This window comes from Opisthocomus hoazin, chromosome 2 (genome assembly GCF_030867145.1).
Source record: "Opisthocomus hoazin isolate bOpiHoa1 chromosome 2, bOpiHoa1.hap1, whole genome shotgun sequence".
In the NCBI taxonomy this organism is placed as follows: domain Eukaryota; kingdom Metazoa; phylum Chordata; class Aves; order Opisthocomiformes; family Opisthocomidae; genus Opisthocomus; species Opisthocomus hoazin.
Window position 1 is genome coordinate 126,570,834 of NC_134415.1, and position 26,625 is coordinate 126,597,458.

At 39.8% G+C, this 26,625-nt stretch overlaps 1 protein-coding gene across 6 annotated transcripts in view; it reads left to right on the forward strand.

The window, feature by feature from the left end:
- SUPT3H (SPT3 homolog, SAGA and STAGA complex component) overlaps positions 1–26,625 on the forward strand; it is a 286,392-nt gene that overhangs the window by 209,961 nt on the left and 49,806 nt on the right. For all 6 annotated transcript variants that reach the window (XM_075414982.1, XM_075414988.1, XM_075414984.1 and 3 more), the window contains 5 exons: positions 12,680–12,755; positions 15,437–15,549; positions 16,158–16,265; positions 17,256–17,444; positions 19,724–19,834. In XM_075414982.1, the coding sequence (XP_075271097.1) occupies positions 12,680–12,755; positions 15,437–15,549; positions 16,158–16,265; positions 17,256–17,444; positions 19,724–19,834 (597 nt within the window). The remainder of the gene's footprint in view (positions 1–12,679; positions 12,756–15,436; positions 15,550–16,157; positions 16,266–17,255; positions 17,445–19,723; positions 19,835–26,625) is intronic.

Genomic DNA, 26,625 nt, shown 5'->3' on the forward strand with positions numbered 1-26,625 from the left:
AGGCTACTGTGAAGATAAATTTGCTCATATTTAAAGAAATTAAGAAAGAATAATGAATAGCAGCATAGAAGATTTTGCATAGTTAAATAAGCAAGCATCACACAGTCAGTAACATTTGACTAATGAAATATGCATGCTGGGCCAAATTCTGCTCTCAGTGTTGCGAATGAAGTCCCAATATCAAGAAATATCCTAACACTTTTGTTCAAAGCCTTTCAGTTCAGAGAGTGGTTTTTAGGGTCTCCTTACTCTTCACACTTGGGCATGCTGTGCGGTCTTGACTTTGCTTTTTCCTCCCGCAGCCAGGGCGAGCTGGGCACACACGGTTAGCGAGCGGGATGGCATCGCCGCACGCAAACTTCGCGCTCGTTTAGTGTCAGTGCAAATGACCGCAAAAGCTTTGCGACACTTGTGAAAGGAGCCTTAAAACATGATTAATTCAGCCGTCGTTTGCACTCGGTCATGCTCAGTTGGCAAATTAGTAGCAGAACCCAGGTAGGAGTTTTGAGTATTGAAGTCCTGTTCTTTTTCTGGTTGAGCAGCCTGGGCTGTTCAGGAGGCAGCAGGCAGCCAAATTCAGCCTGTGAAGTTGAGAGAGATGTCTTTCTTATCAATTCTTTTGAACTTAAAGAGAAATGCACGCTGTCTTTATGAAAACACGTGTGGATTGTATGTAATGCACACTGATCACTGTTTGTCTCAGGGAAACATTTCCTTTTTAACTCAATGTGTGACTCACTTGTTCCCTGAATTTCATGATGTGATTTTTATCTGGGGTTCCACGGCTTGCAATTATCAAATTAGAAAGGCTTTTCCAAAGAATAAAAAGCTAACCACAGAATTAGACTCAGTGGCGTAAATGCCACAAGTTGAATGTGAAATGTCTATCTGCACACTTCTTGTGTTAAGGAAGCAAGAATACATTTTTGAATACCGCTCTGTATTGTTCTCTGGTTATTGTAGACAGAAAAATAATGAACTCTTTCTAATAGAAAACTCTTTCTAATAGAGTTAATTTAAGTAACTGTGCACTCTCCAGTCACATGTCAAGGAGAGCACATCTTTGTACACCTAATACCATGTATTTTAATATTGATTAATTTTAATTAATTAATTTTAATACTTTCTTTGTAGGCATTCATGAATACACTTCTTACACAAATTCATCATACAAGTTGCCAGATTTGGATTTTTCATGGAAAATTTTTTTACTCATTTTTGTAGTGAATGCATTATAGGAATTAATTAATTAGTGGCCTTCCTTACAAAAACCGGATCAGTGTCTCGTGCTGGGTGCATCCCGTCGTTTATCATTTCCCAGAGTGCATTAACAACATGTCTGTGTGGCTAAAGGCTGAAGTACTCGGCTGGCACCAGACACCCATTTCTGTCAGTTGCCTGCACTCCTGTGCCTCCAGGGAGAAGGGCAGATCCAGAGGTGACACGTTCTCTCACCACACCTGCAGTCGGTGTGAGCAGCCTACAGCGGTGCCTTTCTTTTCCCGTTGATTACAAAGGTGATTAATTTACCCTAAAACACCCAACGTTGGATGAGGTGAGTCCTGGTCCAAGAGGCAGTGCTGTAATGACTTTATGAAAGAACTCAGTCAGCTTAGCAGCAGCCCGAGATCTCCTCTTCAGACCCATACTGGCCTGTTTTCATTCCAGAATACCTTTATTAATACAGTCTAAGTTGGATTTCTGATCGGTGTGTGGGAGCATAAAGAGAACAGGCTGGTTTAGAATCTCTGTCCCATTTTGAGAATCTATTTTTCTGCTTTCCTTTGACAAGAGGCTGATGAGAATCTCTACTAGATGCAACCTTAAGTTAGGAAAGATGTCCATAGGATGAGATCCTACAGCTATTGAAATTAATGGAAGCTTTGCTAGGGTCACTACAGAACCAGGATTTCATCTGTAAGTTGTAAGACCAAATTCAGACTTATAAAGTGGATTGCTACAATGCACTCCCAATTACTTGTGCATGTAGCAAAAATTTTGTGTCTTAAATTCCTTATTTGTGCATGTATGTTCTGCCATTATTTTGGAAGTTGGGCTTTTCTTTAAATTTATTTTTTAAGAGAGAACATAACTGAGAAAAGTGTTTTTAATTATAAACATTTTTTATTCCATTCTGATTGAAAGAGCATCACCTGCCCCGGGTGCCTGCATGGATGTGCCTATTGCATTGCAGTGCTTGTGAATCTCCTGCACAGAGTGGTAATTTCTTGTGCAAGATGGTGATATCCTAAAGAACGGCAAAAACTGTGAGAATTGGCTGTTCTACTGGGAATGAATGTAAGACAAGTCTGTTTCATTAAGGGCAAGGGAAAAGAGAGAATTTTCATGTTTGCACATCAGATAACAGGAGTAAGATGAATATATATTGTTCATGTGGCCTGAAACTTTTTCAAGTTTTTCCTAGTCAAAATTTTCCTTTGTCTTCTTATGCTTCTCCTTTTACTGTGGAGCTCCAGAGGAGTATTCAGGAGGGCATTTCACAGTGTTTGTCAGCAGGCCTGATTCGCACAGCATGAGAGAGATGTGACCTACAGCATAATCAGTTTTACCACAGGTATTGCTTAATCGTATGTACCTTGGGCTCACTTATTTTCCTTTCTTTTCAACATAGGGAGTGTAAGAACAATCCTCTTGAGGAGTTCCTCTTTCTTCATTTCTCATTTAACATAATTAAAACTCTCAAGTGGATTTTCATAAGCGTATATTGATTGCTGGCTGTGAACAGGAGAGAGGTTTGTGATGTGATTTTCTTATATTAGGTTTGTTCTCTTACTTGCATTTACCAGTTAAAACCAATGAACAAGAGGGCTGGTCCCTAGCTGTTTGCAAACTTACTGTTCAGTTTAACTACCTTTACTGGATGTACTGCTTAACAGGTCGTGACTGTGAGGTGAGTATCTGTGGACTTATTGTGGTTGGATGAATAGATAGATTGTGTCTGGGAACTGAGTTTCGCTGAAGCTAACTATGTCTAGGATTGGTCTCCTGGTGAACTTTGAGTTGAAACAGCCCCCTTCATTTCATGGCATTCCGTTTGGACCACAGAATCACAGAATCACAGAATGTTAGGGGTTGGAAGGGACCTCTGTGGGTCATCTACTCCAACCCCCCTGCCAAAGCAGGGTCACCTACAGCAGGCTGCACAGGACCTTCACTAGGGATGAGCCCAGACTTGGTGTACCAGGGTCAGGGATGAGATTGGCAGCCCAGCTCAAGTGTGTCTATACCAACGCACGTAGCATGGGCAATAAACAGGAGGAGCTGGAAGCCATTATACAGCAGGACGGCTACGACTTGGTTGCCATCACAGAAACGTGATGGAGATATTCAAGACCCGCCTGGACAAGGTCAAAGAATCACAGAATCACAGAATGGTAGGGGTTGGAAGGGACCTCTGTGGGTCATCTAGTCCAACCCTCCTGCCGAAGCAGGGTCACCTACAGCAGGCTGTAGAGGACCTTGTCCAGGCGGGTCTTGAATATCTCCAGAGAAGGAGACTCCACAACCTCCCTGGGCAGCCTGTTCCAGTGCTCCGTCACCCTCAGAGGGAAGAAGTTCTTCCTCATGCTCAAAGGGAACTTCCTGTGCTTCAGTTTGTGCCCGTTGCCCCTTGTCCTGTCGCTGGGCATTACTGAAAAGACTTTGGCCCCATCCTCCTGACACCCACCCTTCAGATATTTGTAAGTATAGAATCACAGAATCACTGAATAGTAAGGGTTGGAAGGGACCTCTGTGGGTCATCTAGTCCAACCCTCCTGCTGAAGCAGGGTCACCTACAGCAGGCTGCACAGGACCTTGTCCAGGCGGGTCTTGAATATCTCCAGAGAAGGAGACTCCACAGCCTCCCTGGGCAGCCTGTTCCAGTGCTCCGTCACCCTCAGAGGGAAGAAGTTCTTCCTCATGTTCAGACGGAACTTCCTCTGCCTCAGTTTGTGCCCATTGCCCCTTGTCCTGTCACTGGGCACCACTGAAAAGAACTTGGCCCCATCCTCCTGACACCCACCCTTCAGATATTTATAAGCATTTATTAGGTCCCCTCGCAGCCTTCTCTTCTTCAGGCTGAACAAGCCCAGCTCCCTCAGCCTCTCCTCATAGGGGAGATGTTCCAGTCCCCTCACCATCCTCGTAGCCCTCTGCTGGACTCTCTCCAGTAGCTCCTCATCTTTCTTGAACTGGGGAGCCCAGAACTGGACAGAGTACTCCAGATGGGGCCTCACCAGGGCAGTGTAGAGGGGAAGGAGAACCTCCCTCGTCCTGCTGGCCACATACTTCTTAATGCACCAGTAGGAGCTGAAATGGATCCTCCAGCCCTCTTCAGTATCCAAGATGGTGAACAAGAGTGCAAGGTGTTTTGTGCCAATACCACTCCGAGCCAGCAACACCCTTTGAGCGAAAAACACGCCATGAGTTTCTGGCAACAAGACCAACAGCACATCAGCCTGGTGTGGGAAGGACTTCAGTGGAGTGGGTGGAGTGCGGTTTCAGGGCATCAGACCACTCGTCAGGCAATTCTTCAGTTGTTCAGTGCTATATCACCTATCCTAGATGCAGGTGGCTATGCCTAAGCTGGGTTCAAAACCAAGATATCTGCAAATAACTATGGGAGAAAGTAGTATGAGAGTGAGACGTAGTTGAGGATTTTTTAGGATGATACATAAGATAATAAGTACAAGAATTTTATATAGAATTCAATATAAATATTTATTAAATAGACATTTCTAATCTGTCCTTTTATTTATCCATTTATTCATATCTCTGGTCACAAAGCTAAAAGAAATAGTTTTAAAATTTCTCATGTCTTACAGTGTTTTCCTTTTGCTTACAAGTGAGCCTCTATAATTATTGTGTTATTGGTAAATAGAATGCGATAGCTGATTTTGACCATAAATACAAGAAAAAATTTAAAACTCATTATGCAAAAGGGACTGTTTGGTTGATTGTATCTCCCAGACAAAGAGTGAGGCCTGTTTTTATGGCTGAAAGTTTTACTTGTGAGATGTTGAAGCTGTTTATGTGAGCCTCACATATGAGTTGAGCAACCTGGTCTAGTTGAAGATGTCCCTGCTCATTGCAGGGGGGTTGGACTAGATGACTTTTAAAGGTCCCTTCTAACCCAAAGCATTCTATGATTTTATGAAGTGATACAGAGTCAGGGTGAGCATTCAGAAGAATGCTATCCAGAAGACATAAAGGTATCATAATGTTAACCTGGTATGTAAAGTTTTTTATGTACAGCCAGATGGAAACCACAGAAAGGTGTTACAGTGTCCTCAACCAGAGAAGTGAGGGAAGGTCAGTAGTCTTAATATATTAACAAATCCCACATAACTTTTTAAGTTTGTTAGCATAGTTTATCCAAAATTATTTTACGGTGTTTGGAAACACTGGTAGAAGATAGCCATAAATTTAACACATGGTTTTACAAGTCATGATGATACTTATTATAGCAGAAAAAAAATATTTTTCTGTAGAAATCCAAGGTATTTCATGAAATGGCAATGTTTCTTTTTCAGGTCCCACCTCCACATTTCAGACTAGCGGTAATAAATTTAGACAAGGAATTTGGATATGATATGGAGCTGGTTCAAATAAATACAGTATGTGTAGATTTTGCATATGTTCAAGGGCAAAGTATTACAGGGGCAGTGAGTCCCTATCAGGAGGTCAGTTTTATTTATTCCTTAAGCAATGAGATCATGACTGCTGGGAATTAATCCATTCATTTTGTTATTGTCTGTGCAATTTCATTTGCTTTATTTCTTCATAATTCCCTTGAAACTTTTACATAATCTTAAATAGTCTTGCCAGCTCCCTTTCCCCTACTTATCTGCACATACTTTGTTAGATTACGTTTTACATGCTTTGAGGAAGATGAATGGAGTTAACACACACCCGGGTTACAAAGCTGCCTTTGTGTACACGAGTTGCTTTGAGATCGGAGCAGGAACCAAATTTACTGAGTCATTCTTTAGCCTTGGCTTTTGCTTAGCCCTAAAATGAAGTTGCCCTATTGATGCTGGTGTTCTTCACTCATCAGAGCAGGATTCATCTTGCTTTTCTGAGGCTGTCTGTACTGTGGACAGGTAGACCTAAGCCAGTGTCCTGGGCTCCATTGCTGAGGTCCTCAGTTGATGAACTTCAGACAAATTCACAGATGTGATTCATCTGACTTTTTTTAAACATCTAGTTTAGGATGAAGTTGCTCTTCAGAAGTGCCTAATGTCTTTTTTTGCTATAAAGGGACTTTTGGTGACTAATTAGGATACTACACATGTCTGATTTGTTCACATGAATGCCATCTTTCGTCCCTGATCAGAAAATCACCAATTTTCTCTAAAGAACAAACATAATTAAAAAAAAAAATCTATTTTAATTTATATTTGTCATCATCCTCAGCTTTGTTTCTTGTCAGTTGCAGTTGTAGATCCTTAACAACTCTAAAAGTTAAGATTTAAGGTTCGTAACGTCTTAAACTCTGTTTATTGGGGCCAATGGGGTTAAAAATATTGTTGAGAAAAAAGCAAAACTATTTTTACTATTTATAACTGTGAAAATACATTAAAGTTGGGGTCATCTTCATCTGCCAGAAAAAGACCTCATGTTTTCTTCTAATATTGGGAACTTTGTACTAAACAGATGAGCACTCAAAAACAGTATTACATCAAAGACCCCAAGTTTGCTATGCAGACTTGTTCAGATTAATGGTTACTGCAGAATGTATGGTATGTTCTATAAGAGGTGGATAAAAATGATAAAAATTCCTTGTATGTCTGTACTTTATAGCCAAATCAAGTATTACATTACAAAAGGTATTGATCTTTCCCCAAGTGGTATTTTTATTTTCCGTATAAAACTCTGAGTAAGCTTAATCTTTGAAAAAGCTTACTCTTAAAACCCTTTTTTTCTTTGCTTACCAATTCAAGTGATTCTCAGAAGAGTAAGTACATTTTTCCTTTATGTAACAAAAATCTTCAGATAGTGATAATCCTCAGATAATTTCAAGATACAGAAGACTAAAAATGTTTTTTCAGCATATTTTGTAAGCTCTTGAATACTGAGCTACCTTGTGCTTTATTTTTCAAATGACTTTTTTTTTTTTTTAAATCTAGATACTTTTTGACCTACAACTCGAGAGCTAACAGGTACAGCATACAGCACCCTGTTATTCTTTAGTCTAAATAAAAAAATTTATTCCACATAGTCTTTCAGTAATATCAGCCCTTGCAGGGCAACTTGGTTTTTTCTCTAGGGTAGTCGCCTAGCTCCTTTGAAGCCATGATAGGTGAACAATGAGGAGGTCTTTAGCTAAGGAAATCAGGAAATCACGCCACAATATGAATATGCAAGCAGTTGGGGATGCCAGCGCCTTCGTCATTACCGTTGTTGCCAAACACAGGGGCGTCCAGCCGTGCTGCATACGTTTTTCACATCTTCCAGCTTAGCAGCCACTCGGCACATTTCCTTCAGACACGACATAGTTGGTAAGCAAGTTAGCGTTTGGCCTCTTGCCTTCCCCACACACAAAGAGCTTTGTATGTCAAGTGTGAAAGCTTTAAAATGGAGTCAAAATAAGATGATTTTTCATCTTGGATGGTAGGTGACAACATGCAACTCTTTACCTTTTCTTTCCTTTCCCTTTTTAGTTCTTCATGCCGAAAGAAAGACATAATGCAACACATTTTTTTGAAGACTAAGCATACATTTACTGTGCCAGGTCCTATCTACTGCATCCTTCAGCATGTTCCAAGGAAAGCATGCAAAGTATTTTAACTCTGCTGTACGCCACATAACTCAGCTACTTAACTGCTTGGAGTGACTGGAACTACTATAGAGGGAGCAAAATTATACATTTTAAATTATTTTGATAAACCATTGGGGCAGCATCACTGATGTCATTTCTTGTGTCTGGTTTCAAGCTCAGATTGCTTCAAGGTGGCTTATCATCAGGGTTTTAGTGTTTCTTCTTGTAGGGAATATTCTCGGCAAACTTGCTTATATACTGATGAGAGAGGACTTTAGCCCTGTTGGAGTGGCTTGCTACTCCTTCCCAGAACAGAATTTGGAAAAATTCACTTGTGTAAGATTGGAGTTGTTTCTTAGTTAAAACGTCTTGTCTCATTTCTTGTTTTCAAGAAGAAACAGTTGAAAAATAAAGACTGTGAGAAACAGCAAGTCGGTATTCTGTAGACTTAAAAGAAAGGATTAGTTACAGGTTGTAGCATTTTCACAAACTTTCTGTGACTTCCCAAACATGGAATGGTGTTTCCTTTAAAATTTTTTTACATGAGTGACGCTGTGTTCACAGTAATGGGCTCACTCTTTCTTCTCCCTTTTTATCCCATGGTATTGATTCATTTTGAGTTTATAAAATACACCTTAGAAATGCAGAGATAAGGGAACATTAAATTGTTCCAAAGCAGGGATGATGTAAGAGAAAATAATTACTGTTTATAATCTTGAGAAGTGAAGAGGGAATATGATCTGTTGTTGTATTCTGCTTCGCTGTTTCCTTAGAGATGATGTACTTGTGCTATCCATCTGTTCAATTCTCCTGCATTTCCTGGTTTATTTATAGACTATTCTAAAACTGGTAGGACTGATGGAATGGCTATGCTTATCCCTTGAGCTGTGAGTTTCCAAGCATGATGTGGTTTTTCTTGTTAAAGTGTATTGAGAATAAAATACAGTCCAGTTATTTACAGTAAAAGCTATTTTATTTGGTGGTGTTTTAGAGCATCACTCTATAATCCACCTTTAAGAAAGACTCCTTTTAGAGAGGGGAATTAAAGGGAGAAAGCAATTTTATTTCACAGATAGGTAGGTAATTTTACTACATAAAACATATTCATACAGAGAAAAAGTGAGTGTAAGTATTCATTTAGTATATAAGAAGAAAATGAAGTCCAGAGTTTGGACAACTACTGTAGACAATTTATAGAGAGCAATGAAGCCCCTATTGAAAAAATCCCTCAGCAACACCTTTCTTTTACTAAACCTTTGATTAGTATTTTTTTGTTTCTTGTAAAGAAACTTGCAATGTTTTGACAGTGAACATACTGTGAGGCATATTGACCAGCCTTTGACAGCACACATTCTCAGAGTTTTATAGTGTATTTGCTGAGAGTAGCCACTGGTAAATCATCATTTCACTTAACATAACTGCCCTTGGGATGTATCTGTTTTTGCAATTTCCGTACTACATCATGGGATACCTGTAAAAGTTAAAGTATCCTTGGCAAATTTCTAGAAGTCTTTTTTTCATCTCAGATAGGACTTTGAAGCATACCTCCTCATGTTAGCATTTCATGTCATTTTGCTTTCCTGTTCCTTCCTTGTCGATGCAAAGAGTTTTAAATCCCTGGGACTGCGGGATGTGAAGGGTGATAGCCAATGGCTTGACATATAGGTGGCAACAGGTAAAAACTGGGTGTATCAGGGATTGATACTGGGGTCCATATTGTTCAATAAGTTCACCAACAATGTGGGCAGAAATGATGGCAAAGATGCACATTCTGCAAATCTGCTGATGACTGTAAATTAAGAGTGGCTGGCACACTGATTGACGGAACTTCAGTCCAGATAGGTCTTGAAAACCTCGAGAGCTGAACCAACAGAAACTTAATTGAGTCTCTGCATCTGGGACAGGATAACCCCATGCACCCGTACAGGCTGGACGTCAGCTGATAAGTAGCTGCCCTTCTGGGAAGAACCTGGGTATTGAGAAGGAACATCAAGTTGAACATAAGTCAACAGTTAGATCTCATCATATTAAAGCAAAACACACATTTTTGCAGAAATGTGACTGGCAGACTAAAGGAAGTTGTCATGCTCTTCTACTTGGTGCTACTGAGCTAAATCTGGAACACCACATCCAGGTTTGGGTCCTTCGGTTCCACGAAATGCTGAGAAACTGGAAAGGTTTAATTGAAAGCTATGCAGAGCGGAGGGCCCTGGAGCACATGACCTGTCAGAAGAGGCTGAGAGAGATTACTTAGTTTTACTTAATCTGAAGAAGGGGAGGCTAAAGGGTAGTTAGACAGCAGCCTGCAACTGCTGAAAGACACTGACAAAAATGATAGAGGCAAACTTTTCTTAATAGTGCTGGGTAGAATAAAGAAGGTCAAGAACCACAACTTGTGGCTTGGAAGGCTGAAGTCAGGCATTACAAATCTTTTTGACTAGTGCAACACTGGAGCAGGTTACCCAGAGGAGAAATAAAATCTCTGTCTTTGGATGTTTTCAAGACTTAGCTAGAGAAAGCTACAGCTGGCTTCATCTAGTGTTGGCAATAGTCTTTTAAGATGAAGGTTGGGACAGAGACCTCCAAATGGAGGGTTTTGAGAAGGAAATCTCAAACAACAGTTCTGTGAGCCTGCACATTTCCATGTGTAAAGTTTCAAGAAAATGTTCTATTTAGTGAAGCTCTGTCTATTTGATTACCCACCTGAAGTGAAATTGTTTCAGTATTACCTAGGTGTGCCCAACTAGTAGTTTCTGACTGGCAAACAAAGACACAAATGGTTGCAGAATTTAAGCCGTATTACATTAAAAGTTAACATTTTAAATTATTTGAAGAAGTTTTCTCTTAATATGTGAAATATTTAAACTCAGATGCCTTTCTAAAACATATAGTGAAATTAAACAAGAAATTCTAGGACTGCCATTTCTAGGATGTATTATGTGAGAAGTGTCCTGGGCTATGCAGAAGTTCAGATTAGAAGATCCTCGTGGAGCCTTCTGTCTTCAAAAGTAGGACTGAATTAATTCAGAGGCAAAACAGATCTCTGTTATGATTATGCTAGATGAGGACTGAAGTTATGGCGTGTATTGTGACAATTAGTTTTAAAGGATACAAGATCAGTCTAGACTTACTTAATGTCTTGATGGAATAGATTGACTGAAAAATTTCACTTATCTGAAATGACAGCTCCACAAAATGTAGTCAAGATGCCAGCAGCATGCATGGGAGAAGAACTGAAAAATGCTTAAGCAGAACATTTTCTATCCTGGTGACTAAAAGTCAAAATACCGTCAAAATGGTTGACTGGGTAGAGAAGAAAAGAAAGAAGGAGTATACAGGTATGCTCCTGGACAGTTGGTGGTTCAGTTCACAACTAAATTGAACGTGTTGTCTGTCAACAAGATCTCATAATTGATGGAATGGACTGTCATAGAAGAGTGACGTAAAAGGCAGAGAATAGAGGAAGAAACTGTATTTGAAGTACTGATTTTTTTTTTATTTTAGTCTGATTTGAGAAACTGCTAAGACCAAATGCTATGTATAGCCTGTCTCCAAATACTCTTATCAACAGCCCTTTTGTTTTCCATTAAATCTGATTAAAGAATCAGCTGTAAAGTGGTCGGGGAATCAGAGCAAAATCTCTGTGTGTGTGTATGTGTTTTCTTCCTTTGTTTTTGTCTTTAATGTGAGCATACCTGCGCTTTACCTTCTTTGTGCGTGGTTTCTTGGGCTGTATGGACTCACTGCAGAAGTAAAGCCTCGGTGCCACCAGCCGCTCCTGGTACCACTTTGCATCCTTAGTTACAGTTCTGTTCTTACCAGGTGTAATGATTTATTCATGGAGTTATTGTTTGGAAGATAGTTACATTCCTTTCCTTGAGATTTAAGACAATCTACTGTTATTGTTTGAGAGACTTGGGTAAGCAGTCTGCTTCTGAGGAGGATAATCGTTCTCTTTAATCTAAGTATTGCTTCCTGCCTGCGATACGTGAAGGATTTAATCTCTTCCAGAGAGCAGATCCCCACCTTGTGAAAAATCAGCCCTGCTCTGCTGAAGTAAACAGAACTCAAACACATGCGCAAAGCTAACTCTGAACTTCTGCACTGCTTCAACCACGATTCAATTACGGCATAGTAGATACGTGGAGGGGAGGGTGTGCGTAGTGTTTATGGTTTCATACCTTGACTTTTTAGAGGTAGAATCTTTTGGTTTAGGCTGGACTCTGTGTGAAATAAGTTGAATCCAATAGTGAACATTTTAAGCTATTTTTGTTGAATGAACTCTAAGTCAGTCCAAATACCTGTCTTCTGTAGGTGTTCAGAAGTATAAAAAAATCAAATGTAGGTTAACAGTGTAAAAAAATGAAACACACATTTACCACAATTATTACACTATATTGAATGTGTAGGAAGGGGCACTTCAGAGCTCCTCTCTGTCTGGTAAATTGTCAGTGTGATGGAATTTATTCATTTCATTACCGCTAATTCTCCCATTTTAAAACCACGTGGGTTCAGATCTGCTCAGTGCAGAACACATTGGCCTTGGCCCAGGAGAGCTTTTTACTTGTCTGATCTGATCTGTAAATGTGCAGGGAGACTACTCATGTGCTTCGGTTTAAATGTGCACCTCGGTCAGGGCAAGAGCGCTCAACACCTCCCCTAATTCAGCCCTCCTCACTGTTGTAGGCGAGAGGTGTGCAAGCAGATCTGTAAAATAAGAATTCATGCGCTCCTCTGGGAAATTAAACTCATGAGACCGATAACCAATCTGTGCTTTACATTTCTGCATCTTAATTTGTTTAATTTGGGAGGGTTACTTCAAGGTTATGGCAGGGGCGCTTTGCTGCTATAATTTCTGTTGTGGAATGCGGTTCTTGCTGGAATAAGGTACATCATGTACTTTTACTCTTTTGTCAGAGAGCAGAAAGACAAACACGGATGATGGACTCGGTCCAGTACGCAGAATTTTGTGAAAGTCGTCAGTTGAGTTTTTGTAAGTATTATAATGGCTGTACTGTATTAAGATGTTCAATTATTATTTTATGTAAGAGAGAACACAGCAGAACCTCACGTTTTTTGAAAGCATTTTTGTTTTACGTGCAATAATAAAACTTTAAATTCTTTGTCTGCATAACTCCTGGGAACAGTTAATTTAGCATAGTTTCAGGCTGTCGGGCAGCGTATTTTATTTGAATATTTACCAAGCTTTCTATAGCTCAAATGCTGTGCTGGTTGGGATGATTGCAAAGATAGAACTGGTGAAGAGTTAACAGATGAACACCCATACTTGCCTGAAGCCTGCCGTGGTGGTGTTATAGTCAGCATATTAGTAAAGTTTCATGGTTGCAGGTTTTTCAGAAGGCATCTAAAATTAGAGAAGAGCAGCAAGCTTTGCTTTTATTTCCCTGTCCGCAGAGACACAAAGAACTTACTAAAGAGTCTTTTCTATTTTAAGCTGTAAGCTCCTGCTGTGGAATTTATTCAGCATTGGCCAAATTCATCAGTATACGCCATTCCAACACTAATAACATGATGACAGAATTAGGGCTTTACTAGCACTGAAAACCAACTTACTAGAAGTACTTGTGGGCCACAGCTATAATGAGCTGTAAATTAATGGGCTTGATCATGTAGCAAAACATCGTTACAGAAGCGGTTAAGTGATGACTAAGGTTTCAGGTCAAATGTCAGAGAAAGTGAGGTGAAGGAGCCAGTAAAAATCATGACAAAGCAGCACATGATCCTACAACACAGACTCGAACACAATGGTGTCTTTAAGTGAGAGACCTTATCTTCTTTTTCCTTTTAAATACGAAGAAAGAGTGACTCATTTATGGCAAATAAATGACACATTTGAAATACTGTTCTGTATCAGCGAATGTCAGCAAATGTAGGAAAACATGTTTTGTAAGCATTTCTTTTCCTGATTCAATATGTTTTGTAAGCTTAGTTGTAATTTGGCATCACACATCTGTGAGCCATTAGATAAATGATACTTCAGATTAGGGTGACTTCAGCAAATGAGAGGTTTGTGATAAAGTCATCTTTAAAACACGAAAATTATCATCTGAAGACAGAGCAAATACAAATCTTAAATTTTCAAAATAAAATTGAATGTTGCTGACCAGGTGGTTGTGATCTATAAAAGTATCTTAATGGTATTTTCAGTGTTTTTAAATGACCATGTTATTTTTCAGTGACATGTAATGTCCTTAAGGAAGAAGAGAATTACAGTACTTAGAAAATAGTAGCAAGAGGGACCCATGCACAAATTCAGTTGCATAATATGAACTCAATTAGATGGCACATACTAAGGCTACTTTTTGCTTATTTTCTTATATTTCAGTAAAAATTGAGTGTATTGTGATTCTATGATTCTGTGAATCTATTGCTATGTTTATAGTAGTAAACCCTTTTTACTGTAATAGAAACCCATGAAAATTGTGTCAATGCTGTTCTAACAATATATATTCGTAATTACAGCTCCACAGGTTCCTGTGCAGTTTTAAAGGCAGGCAAAAGAAAAGGCCTGTCAAAGGATTGAGTACTACAGGATTTAAATTCTAGGGAACATTTTGTGGTCCTGCTGCCACCTTCACACTTTTTCTCTTGCCTTTTTTTTTTTTTTTCTCTTCAGCAATCCTGTGTAGCTTTTTCACTCCCTCCTAAAAAGTAACCATTGTTTACACCTGTTTTCTGTTTAATACTCAATTTCCCTTTAGCTATTTAGTCTTCGTTGATGACTCTTTTTCAAAGAACTGTTTCAAATTATTCTCTCACCTTGTATTTTCTTCGTTTTGGTTGTCCTGTCATCACAAACAGCCCTCACTAAGACCTCTGTATAACTAGATCCTTTCTGTCCAAGTCTCCACAGCTTTCTGTGATCAGCTTGTCCACCACTGACCTAAGTAGGATGGTCCATTTTTTGGTTCTCCTGTGAATTTCCATGATGCTTTTTCAGCTCCACTTTGATATCTCTTGTTCCTATTTTTACTCTCTCAGCAAATATCATCTGTTTATTTATCCCGTATTTTTCTCTGTACTTCCTCCCAAGTGATCTCATGCATTAGCAGTGTGAAGTTCTCACCTGAGTGTTGACCATTTGCAGATCTACATCTATCCTTACTCCTTTATGTCCAAAACACATTTTAGAAAGATTCATCTACAAATTATTTTGGCTGGCTTGGCAGCACCTGATCCCTGCATGGTTAACACAAGGACTTCCTAGGTCTTTTGTCTTTGCTATTGTTAATACAATTATATCATTTTAACTAGACTGAGATTTGTGTTGATTTCTTCTAGTGCTTGGTCTCATTCACCAAAGATGTGATGCAATCATGTTGTTTCTTTTGCAATAGTATATTCAAAATCAGGTTTGTCCCATCTGCAGTCCTCTGAGGTAGACCCTTCCTTGTTCTGAAATCTCATGTATGGTTGATCAACTCTGTGTTTTTCTCTTTACTCTGTGCTGCTTATGGGTCTCCAAAATGTTGTGTATGAAATAACAGTCTTTTCCCCACTAATTCCATTTTGAGAATTCCTTCCTTGGCCAATCAAATGACATTCACACTCCTTGTTTCACATTTGCAGTATTTTCTATGACCGGAAAAAATGCATTATTTTGGCCTACCTGTTGTTGACTTTTTCTTTTCCCCTTATGATTTTAACTGACAGCAAAGAAAGCGTCCAAGTTTCGTGACTGGCTGGATTGCAGCAGCATGGAAATAAAGCCAAATGCAGTTGCGATGGAGATTTTGGCATATTTAGCATATGAGACTGTGGCACAGGTAAGGGAGTATACTGACTGAACCCTGGTTGAACAAAATTGATTAATTACTCCGGGATGTCGTTCAGCCTCAGGTGACTGTCGTGAGCCTCTTCAGAAGTGTGCAGTCACTACGGCCGCTAACCAAGTTGACTGGGTTCCTGTGTGGCTTTCAGTTTGTTGTGTGATGGATGTGTGCTGTACCGTATTCACCCATCTGATAAATAAACAGAGATGTTTTATAGTGGTGGCAGAGACGAGTGGAGTCCAGCACGAACTTTACTCAAGTCCAAACTGAAACCACATATTTCGCTATGTGACCTTTGGCAGCGCGCGGAGGCTCATTCAACCCCATTGCACAATTGGATTAAAAAGCAGGATTTCCTGGAAAACAGAACATTACCTTAGTGCCAAGCGGAGCCCTCTTGGGTAGATAGATTACTCCATGTATTTACAGAAGTGGAAAAGAAAGGTTCCTTAGGCTGAAATATCACTGAATAATTTTCTTTTCAATTGAGAAATACTAAGAATAATCTGCCTCAGCTCATAACTCTTCTCTTGCTTCGCTGTTACAATGACATTCGCAGTAAGTACCGTGTCACTGCTTATTGGCTGTTTTTGCCCCTCCAGCTGGTGGACTTGGCCCTTTTGGTTAAGCAGGACATGGCTCCCAAAGCTGGTGACCCATTCAGTCATGCCATATCTGCCACCTTCATACAGTATCACAACTCTGCTGAGGTAAATCTTGCTTTTTCACATATTAATGCATTTTGTGTTTTACAGGTATTTAGTAGTTTGTTGCTTTCAAAGTAGAAGTCATTGAATCTCATATTGATATAGACGTCTGTTATGGAGTTTATTAACATTTATGTTATGGATTTAGATGGAAAGACATTAAATTATAGCTCTAAATGTTAAATTCTTAACAGTATCTTTAAACGGAAATCCTCTTCTCTTGGGTGGAAATTCCTTCTCTCTGTATTCATAGAATCACAGAATGGTTTGGGTTGAAAGGGACTTTACAGATCATCTCATTCCAACCCCCTGCCATGAGCAGGGACCCCTTCCACCAGACCAGGTTGCTCCAAGCCCTGTCCAACCTGGCCTTGAACACTGCCAGGGAGGGGGCAGCCACAGCTTCTCTGGGCAACCTGGGCCAGGGCCTCACCACCCTCGTGGTGAAGAATTTCTTCCTTATATCTAATCTAAATCTCCTCTCTTTCAGCTCAAAGCCATTACCCCTTGTCCTGTCACCACCTGCCGTTTTCAAAAGTCTCTCTCCAGCCCTCTCGCAGGCCCCTTCATGTACTGAAAGGCTACAGTAAGGTCTCCCTGCAGCCTTCTCTTGCCCAGACTGAACAGCCCCAGCTCTCCCAGCCTTTCCTCCCAGCAGAGGGGTTCCAGCCCTCGGATCATTTTTGTGGCCTCCTCTGGCCCCGCTCCAGCAGGTCCAGGTCTGTCCTGTGCTGAGGGCTCCAGAGCTGGACGCAGGAGTCCCCGGGGGGTCTCTCGGCTTGCTGTATTGCTGATGTGGAGATTACAGTTGTCAACAGTGGCAAGTGCAGTAAGTGCTATATTGCATGCATTGCTGTGATATAGCTATAGTAGCCTCTAGAAAGAGCAAATTTAACTCTGTATTCCTTCTCTTCTAACAGTAAATCTAAGAAGGCAATAAAATTTTCGTGTGATTTGATTATACAATGGCTGTTTGACATCTTGCTTTTATAGCCACATCTCCTAGGGCAGTCTGCAAGTGTGAAGACCAGCCTGGACTCTCCGGAAAACACCCCGCCTCCTACACCCACACCCCCAGCCTCCGTAGGGCAGCAGCATCTCGGGAAAACCGCATCAGGAGCCCTGGGGAACGGTGGAGCTGGACAGGACTCTACCAAATCCAAACAAAGGAAAAGAAAAAAGGTATTCGGTGCACAGTCCTGGAGGAAAAAAAAAAAAAAAAAAAGAAAAAGAAAAAGAAACCAAAACATCTTCAGCAAATAATATGTCTCATTTTAAATATTAATTTTAACCTATGTCACGCGTGAACTATCAATGTTACTGTAGGCCCACGTGTGTGGTTTGGTATTCTTTCTGTCAGAACTAGGCTAAAGCTTTTCAGTAATCCCTGCAAACTTTGTTGAGTTTGCTAAGACGAGCTGCTCCTCTAGAGCCACAACATCACAAATAATCATCCCCTGCTTTGACGGCAGCAGCTAGCGTGGGGTTTGAGGGTCAAAGCACAAGCAAAGTAGGCAAGGGAGGTGGCTACGATTTTCCTGCTCCCAGCAGCCTTCAGCAACTCCCTTCTTTGCCTATGACAACTTTGCCTGACCTGCTTTATTTTTATGCCAGTTGGTTGCATTCAGTTTTAATATTCGCTTACTTTGCATAGATATGGATGTCTAGTGTGACATGTAAATATTACAATACCTGTCTCCTGTTGCAGATCCTTGATATTCTTGTCTGAGAGGGAGATATGTACCTTAAAACCACAAGGGAAATAGATTTGATTGAATAAATTGGGTAGGAAGCACTGTGTTAGTAACCTAGGGGGGTTTTGGAAAAATGTGGTGGCAGTACTTGTTTGGCTGCAAAGCAGTGGAGTGGCTTGTGATTTTCTCATGTGTGTTGTTGTTCTCCGAAAACAAATACTCATTTTTCACAAAGTTTAACCGGTGATTTTTACGATGACAGATAGAAAAACATGTATTTTTTCCTTCTCGTGTCATCATTGCTGCAGATACTCCTAATAAGTTCAGCGTTCTCTCTGCCTTTCTTATACTCCATTTAGAAAGCCTTTAGTGAATCCTGAAAACCTCTCTGAAGACTTTTGCTTTTTCCTCTTCCTTTTTATATTACATTTGATTATGTTTTGTTTCTGTGGCTGATTTCCACATAGTTCCTAGGAACAAGAATTTAGCTGGAGATGTAGGGTTTTTGATACACTGTATTTCGCTAGTGTTGTGAATTTATTTTAAAATTCTTAGTATTTGATTTAATGCCTTTTAAAATAATTATATTCTAAAAAGTGCACAGTTTTAATGAAATGTTCCCATGACATCCAGTTTGGTTGGGTATATACTGGGTATAACTGTGGCATTGAGAGAAATGAGTTACCTTGGGGAAGAAAGTTATTCTCAGTCCATCAAGGCCCAGTCCAGCAGAAAATATCTGGGTTTCATGTTCTCTTTATGAACGTCAATCAGCAAGGCAAGAGTCTGCCATCGTATTATGAATAATTCTGTGTGTACACACACAGGCTCCAGTGGACTCAGCACTCCTGAAAATAAAACATTTTGTAAAATACATCCCAAGTTTGAAAACATTACTATGTAGTGTAAATGTAGGAGGGGACTGTATATGGGTGTACATTAAACTTCAGTGTATAACTTTAAGTTTTCTCATTCTTAGTGGGTTCACTAATATCGTTTCAATGAATTTATTACCGAGCAGCCATTGTTCTGATAAGTTGTCTGAATTCTGGCAAGCAGCCATGTCTAGACGGAGCCTAAACCAACGTTTCAGTTTGACTAGCAAGGAAAAAAGAGTAACTTTTTCTTTTAAAATCCCAGGGATATGTCTGTAAAATCAATCAATGGACCAGTAGCAGTGAATTCTTATTTTTCCTATTTCCGGTCTTTAATCCAAAAAGTCATCTGAAATTTGAAAACATTCCAGTTTGAGGTAATTAAAATATTTTTGTGTCCCTCTAATGCCATTATGTCACGTGTTTCCTCTTCAAATTTCAATCTGATATTACTCAATGGTGATTTTTGTGTCAAATTGCTTTCCACTTTGCGTACTTGTTCAATATTTTCCCCACCCCTTGACATCATAATGAGAGCCTGAAACGTTTTAAAAATAGTTTCTGTGGTTATTGCAGTATGACTTATATGACCTTTTCGTTTTAGTTTGGACATTTTCTGTTCCTTTCAATTGCAACATACAGCAGCACTAGGTGAAAGATTTAAGAGGACAAATACGGTGTTCTTTGGGTCTCTTAAGCAAAGTTCATGTAAAAGTCTGCTTTGATTTGTTAATAGCTTTTTTTCTCCAGTCTAGTGTGTGGCAGCAATGATGTGTATCCTCAGGAAAAAAAAATTGGTCCATTTTATAAAGGTTTATTTCCATACTTTATGCACTGTAGGTCTGTTGTGTGTTTTTGATTTAGTAACAATTTATGTGTTTTTCTGTTGCAGAGCACTGCAGCCTGTGGTATAGAGGCTCAAAGCGATGCCATCCAGCCCAGCCACATCAGAGAGGCCATTCGACGCTACGGCCACAAGATTGGCCCACTTTCCCCATTCACAGTACGTAATAACAGAGTTATAAAAAGTTATATTTATAATCTTAAAGAACTTTGATTTTCAAGTGGTCAAATGAAGAAGCTTTGGAATTGTTGGGAGCAATTTGTGGTGACTGTAATTTTCTTTGTAGAAGTGGCATAATTCTCTTGGGAAATAAAACTTAGTAATTTCTGTCTCTTTTTGGAAAGACAAAAAAGTTTTTTTTTTCTTTTAAATATTATTTTCTTTCAATTACAAATTATGCTTTTTCGTTAGTGCTTGAATTTTCTGTTTTTGCAAAGTTTAGGTTTACAGTTATTTTAAATTATATGTATTCCAATATGGTGAGGAGCACTTTATATTCTAAAATTAGCTGTGTGTCAGATACTGCTCCTATTGGAAGCTGAACTCTCAAGTGACACATTTACAGTTGGAGAAAGAAGAGAATGGTTTCTTTAGACAACTTTGAACCTCCACTAAAATGTAATAGAACTGAGCTTGTGGTAAAACACTGATGGGTTCTGAGGTTTTGGCATCATTTTTTTCTATGCAAATTGCAAATCCGTTGTTCAGAGCAGCCAAACGAATTCTTTATTTAATTTTCTCAGCTGATAAAATTGTGAAAGTAGTCTGTCTCCAGTGTCATAAAATGGGGTCATTTCCTTCTGATCTGCTGTTCTATGTGGTCTATATCCTTGCTTGCCTCAGAATATCTACATTTAGGAAAGAATGAATGTCAAAGAAATCATTATAGGAAAAAAAGCGCCAAAACCGGTCAAACTAGATATGAGCTCCTAAAAATGTGGAAGAAATTGTCCATTTTTTGAGGGATTTTAGGACAGGAAAATGATTATGAATTTGAAGGAAATTACATAAAAATTGTACAGAAATATATGAAGACCATAAATGTGAAGGAAGTGGTGGGACTTCACCTGAGAAGCGAGAAACAAGAAAAAAGAAGAGTAAATGAGTACGTGACATTACACTTTTGCTAGTGTCAAAAGTGATCAATGCTTTTATAAATGGCAGTAAATGTTTGGTTTATTAATGATAGTTGATACATATTTGCAATTATTTATCTGTGCATAATTTTACCTCTCTCTTTGGCCACTCACAAATGCTAGATTAATAACATGTAAAGTGTAGGATAGAATTTCTAGTCAAAAATAAAGAAATGCCTTTAGCAGAAGTTTGCTAAGAGATATAGCTAAGAACATGGCAATATCTTCTGAAAACAGAGAATGTATATAATTTTGTTATAAAGAAGAGCTCACATAAGCAATTACAGAGGTAAGTCTTCCTTCCGTGACCCTCACTAAAAGTGGTTTAGTTGATTATTAACCAAAGTTTGAAATTTCCCTGCAACCAGAAGATGTAATAAATACTCTGGTTTGGACAGGGTTTTTTTTATGTCCTGCAATCTTGTGAACTTCCCACTCAGTGCAACTAATTGAACAATTTAATTTGTTGACATTACCCACTGTCAACATGGTTGGTGAGATGAGCAGTTCTTGTTCCTTCTGAGCAAGCCAAGAACAAGAGAAGGGAGTCTGGGGTCATCTTCTGGATGCATACAGATGTCACAGAGCTGTGATACAATTCCTTTTTAATGAGGAAGGTCAGGAACAGCTTTTGAGAGCATGCATTTAGGTCTGCCAATCTGTCCACTTTCCTGTCAGTGCCCTCGTTGGCAGTTTTGGGGGTGAACGTTGCTATCACAGTTGTCCAAAATGAAAGGACCCCAAACTTCTTGTAAGTTCCTTGCAGGTGCAGGAAGCATGAAGGTAGATTGATGCTTCCTTTGACCCTGCCTTTCCATGTTCCCAGACTCTCACACTGATGCATTAAAAATATTATCACTAGGCATTTTGAACAGTACTGTGGCAGCACTTCTTTTGAATGACTTCTGCTTTCTCCTGTTGGTGCTGCCTTCACAATAGTTTCTTTGTGTATCTGCATGACAGGATGACAGAACCAGAAGGAAAGGTGGCTTTACTCGATGTGCTTCTTGTGATTCTGTGGTGATGCTTTTAAAACTTCAGAGAGAGAAATACTGAATGAGTATCTGTTGTTAGATTCAGTGAAATCATGCTTTCAGCTGTTTCCACCCTTAAAACTAACCTAAAGGTCGCGTGGAGGAGTTAGAAATACACATTTCCACATCATCTCTTCCATTTCTCTTAAGCCTGCTGGTCATTCTTCCACACCACATCTGATTTTGTAGTGAATAGGTGCCCTGACGGAGTCTGCTGTAGGTGAGGAGAAAGGATTTTTCTTCATATTCAGCTGTTTTACACTGTTTTCTGATGGCAGTTTACCATTCGTGTTAGCAGTCCTACTTGCAGAAGCAAGGAAAAGAGTGAAGAAACAAACATTTTTGTGAGCTATATGCGTGTTCAGTTCAGGCCCTAAAATGTACAGATTAGACTGAACTTTAAGTAAAAGACATATTTCTACATTCTACATTCTTACAGTAGTAACAAGAAAAAACTGTAAGTCTGCTAATGCCACAATGCCATGTTAGTCCGGTGTGTGTGATACTTGCACAGGAAGAATGTAGAATCAGTCCGAGAAGCCTAAATGTGTATTTATCTGTCCCGAATAACATGACAAGTGTTAGGCACATGCAGGGAATCTCATGCCCAGAATAACAGGCAAAAGAAGTTATCCAAAATGTTCAACAACAGTTTTTTGGAGACAAGAGCATGTTGCTGCTCTTGAGTGCTGACCATGGAGAAAAGATTGGGGAAAGAGAAAGGAATCACTTTAAATGCTTTCCTGTCCCCCAGAGTAATACTAAATGAACTTCAGCACAGTACAGTTATTGGGATTTAATAAATTATTTTAATTTTGTAGGCCTATGCTATTCTAAAGTTTTCTTGGATATGTGACTACTGAACAGTAAGTAGGATTTACAGAAGAATTTTACCCTAGCTGTAAATTAGTAAGAAACAATGGACAGCTCTGGACTATTTTTTCATTTTAAACAATTTCCATCTCATTCCAGCCAGTCACACAAGGCAGAGGGTGAACATTTTCTTTTTTGTTTGGGACATTCTTTTTAACTTAGCTAGACTTGGTTTTTGGCTTTTTGCCATGCTGCCTAGTGTGAGACATACTGTAGACTCCCCAAAATTCACTGTGCATCATTTTTGATGTTTATGATTTAACAACATTAGTTTTTGAGAGACTTCATCATCTGTACGAATGGATTGAGTTTAAATCAGCAGTACCTCTGGAGAAGTTAATAAAAATCTGGTCTTGCAAAGGATCTGATAATATTTCCCCATTTAAAATTGAGAGATACTATAAAATCAATATTCTCAGTACAAAAAATCCCATACAGGTGATTGCATTTTAGACCAAAACCAGACAAGAATATTCTAATTGCCCTTGATATTAAAATACAGATTTTGTCAATTCCCTTCCTTCTTTTTTTTTTCCATGTTTTATAGTTTTTAATCTTTTTTTTTTCCCTCACCTGCTTATCATTTCTCACCTCTGGTAAGCCAGGACTTCTCACTTCTTAGACTAAAGCCGATTTCTGCACTGTCTGGAAACTGATCCTCAGTAGTGGCAAGACCCATACGTAATTGCAGAGACAGAGGAAGGTATAGATATGTGACTAGACTGCCAGCTGGGAAACCATCCTTGTTTTCTCCAGGTTCAACATCACACTCCAAAAGTGTAAAAACCCCCTACCTTCCTTCTGCTTCATGGGGTTACAGGAAGGGATCTGCCTTACTTTAAGACTTGATTAACACATTTTTCGGTGATGACTCATTCATACTTGACCCAGGTACTTGCCTGGGCACACTTAAAGCTAACTCTCCAGAAAGGCCTCTGTGTTTGACTCACTCGCTATGGAGACTGCGATGTAGGAGGCCCTGATTCTGCTCAGCTGAAGAAAATTTGTTTATTTCCTTGGCACAGTTCACAAGAGGACATGAACTGATCGGAGAGTCTTATTCTGGTCTTGTGTTTGTCCTGCCAGTACACAACCTTTACTGTGGTGTGGGTTGTTCGCCTTTTCCTCAGACTGCTTTTCCATTCCTCAGGGTGGCTGAGAGCAGAACAACCAGGTCCGTGAGATCAGAGGACCATGACAACCTTACACATGTAGGTGTTGGCTCTGATCTTGTGTTAGCAGCAAAGTGCTGTTTTCATCAAGAAACTTCGATGTATGGGGGACCGACTGGGATGGATGCATTCAGTAGGAGGCTCACCCATAAGCAGGCTGAGTTCTGCCCTGAGCACTATCAGTCACGGTCTCATATTGAAGCTTGATGTTGGAGGAGACAGAATGAGTGGGTCTCCTCCATATCAGGAATTTCCAAAGTCAACATTTCTATTTTAGATGTAAACAAGAAAGCAGTAGTTCATATGCAGGATCTCTCTCAGATACGTTTCTCCAGTGAAACGGTCTGATGGAGATCTTGCCTTGCATTCCAGGTCCTCACGTGGGATTCAGGCTGAAAGGTTATCTCAGTTTTCCAGTGTGCCATCTCACAGCTTGGGCATCGGGTTGTTCTCAGTGTTAGAGTTCTCATCGTGTAGCTCCATTTCTTACACACTACTGCTCCAGAGGATTAAACAAAGTGAGTTTAGTGCTCTCTACTCATTTCACTAACCTCATTCTTCATGGCTGTATTTTAAAAAGGTGAAAGACTTCCCATGAGTAATTTTGGGGTGCAACTGGTGGCTGTCTCTCCACATCACCCGTGCTTGAATTTTTTTTTTACTGTAGGAATACAGAGGACTATTACATTTCTTTGTTTAAGTTCAAAAACTCATTCCCTAGTATTTTTGGTTCAAATACTAACTTTCAGAATACAGCAGGCTCTTGAAAACTGCCAGGCTGTTGATTATTACATTGATCCATAAAAGTATCCCTTCTAGTGGCTTCAAAGCGGTCGGGGAAGGGATTAGATCCTTCTGGTGTATTTTTTTTTCCCTCAGGTGCTATGGAGAACAGCTCAAACTTCTGTCTAAAGTTATCTCAAGATTTTGCATTACCTAGAAAATAAACATAGCCTATGTCAAACTGCTCCTATTGCTGAGATCTGAAGAAATGGCCATACCTGATTATATATTGTTAATGTATCTCCTCCCTGTTTGGTTAGACACATGCCACCAGACCTCTACACAAATGAAGTATATTTGTTGTGGAAGTCTTTCTTAATGTGGACTGCAGCAGGCTACTCAGTGCTCCATCTACATTTTTACCAAATAAAGACACGCTGGTCATTGCTATTGGATGAAAACTCAAAGGCGTGCTTGTATGTCTGGATAGAGAGTTGTGTTATAGGAGTCATGCACTGTGTGCATGGAAGTAAGCCCTTGAAGAAGGAGAGATTCATTTTCTGTAATGAATTTGCATATGTTTTGGTTGTATATTTTCCCATCTGCCCGTCTTTCCTCATTTTTTCCAGACTCCCAGAGGGAGAGAAACAAAGGGCTTTTGTGACAGTTTAGCCAATGCAAAAAAATAACTTGTTATGGCTGAGAATCCACTTGACTGGGAATTGTAGTGGCTTCTCGGTAGTTCAGCTATTCCCAAATACACCGAGAGTCATTTTGTATGCAGCATCCAGTGTTTAACTGGGTATGAATCTAAGATTACACTTCCTGCGTTAGTGTCCTGGTGTGCTTGGCTTCCTGGTGTGAAAAGGCTTCCCAGAAGAATCGAGGAGTATTTTGTAAGTGCACTGGTAGTGGGCCAGTTACTTTTTAGCCCAGAACCAGTTATGTCACCATCTGAGGGTTAATGTGAATTGTTCTAAGTGAATAGATAAATGTTTCAAGACTGTTAGGTAACTGTTAGTTTTGTTAGATGGGTGTTTGTTACAGAAACAGCGATATTGAGTATATTCAAGCATTACATCACAGTGGTGAACAGCATTAGTAGTAACAATAACTGCCGTGACACTTGGGCTTTTATAACATCCTTACTATGGACATCTCAGACTGCAAACTTTTTGCTGGTAGCATCCATTGAAACGTTCTCTTGATGTTAATGAGGTTAATATCTGACATGCTGCATTTGGCGATTTTCTCTGAAAGGATTGCAATGTATTGTATCTTAGGTCTGTGACAGCAGAGTGAGGGACAAGGGAAAGGGAAGAGCAGCAACAAAGCAAAATTTCTTTGAATATGCATCCCAGGGTGCTACTGACTGTGAGAAACACTTGCCGTACATAATTCCTCGTGGAACCTGTGGCTCATGGACTTGCGTGCCAGCTGGTGGGTCAAGCTGACTGATTCTAGTAGTGAGAAAACCAAAGCACATTACGGAATAGCAGATGTTCTCTGACTCCAGGCTTCTGCATATATAAAAATGAATTTGGAGTTTATGCCCAATGCGGGGATTCCACAGTTTCTAGATTCTCCACCCTGAAGTCCAGGATATTAATCATAGAATCATAGAAAGGTTTGGGTCAGTAGGGACCTTTAAAGATCGTCTGGTCCATACCCCCTGCCATGGACAGGAACATCTTCAACCAGACCAGGTTGCTCATAGCCCCATCCAGCCTGGCCTTGAACACTTCCAACAATGGGACATCCACAGTTTCTCTGGATAACCTGTTCCACTGTCTCACCATCCTCACCCTGATAGGACTTCCCAGAATCACAGAATCACGGAATGTTAGGGGTTGGAAGGGACCTCTGTGGGTCATCTAGTCCAACCCCCCTGCCAAAGCAGGGTCACCTAGAGCAGGCAGCTTCATTCTTTCAGCTTCAAGAAAGAGTTGACCTAGGTTGACCGATATTCAAGTGTTCAGAATGATTTTGGATTCCACTGCAGTTTGAGGCAT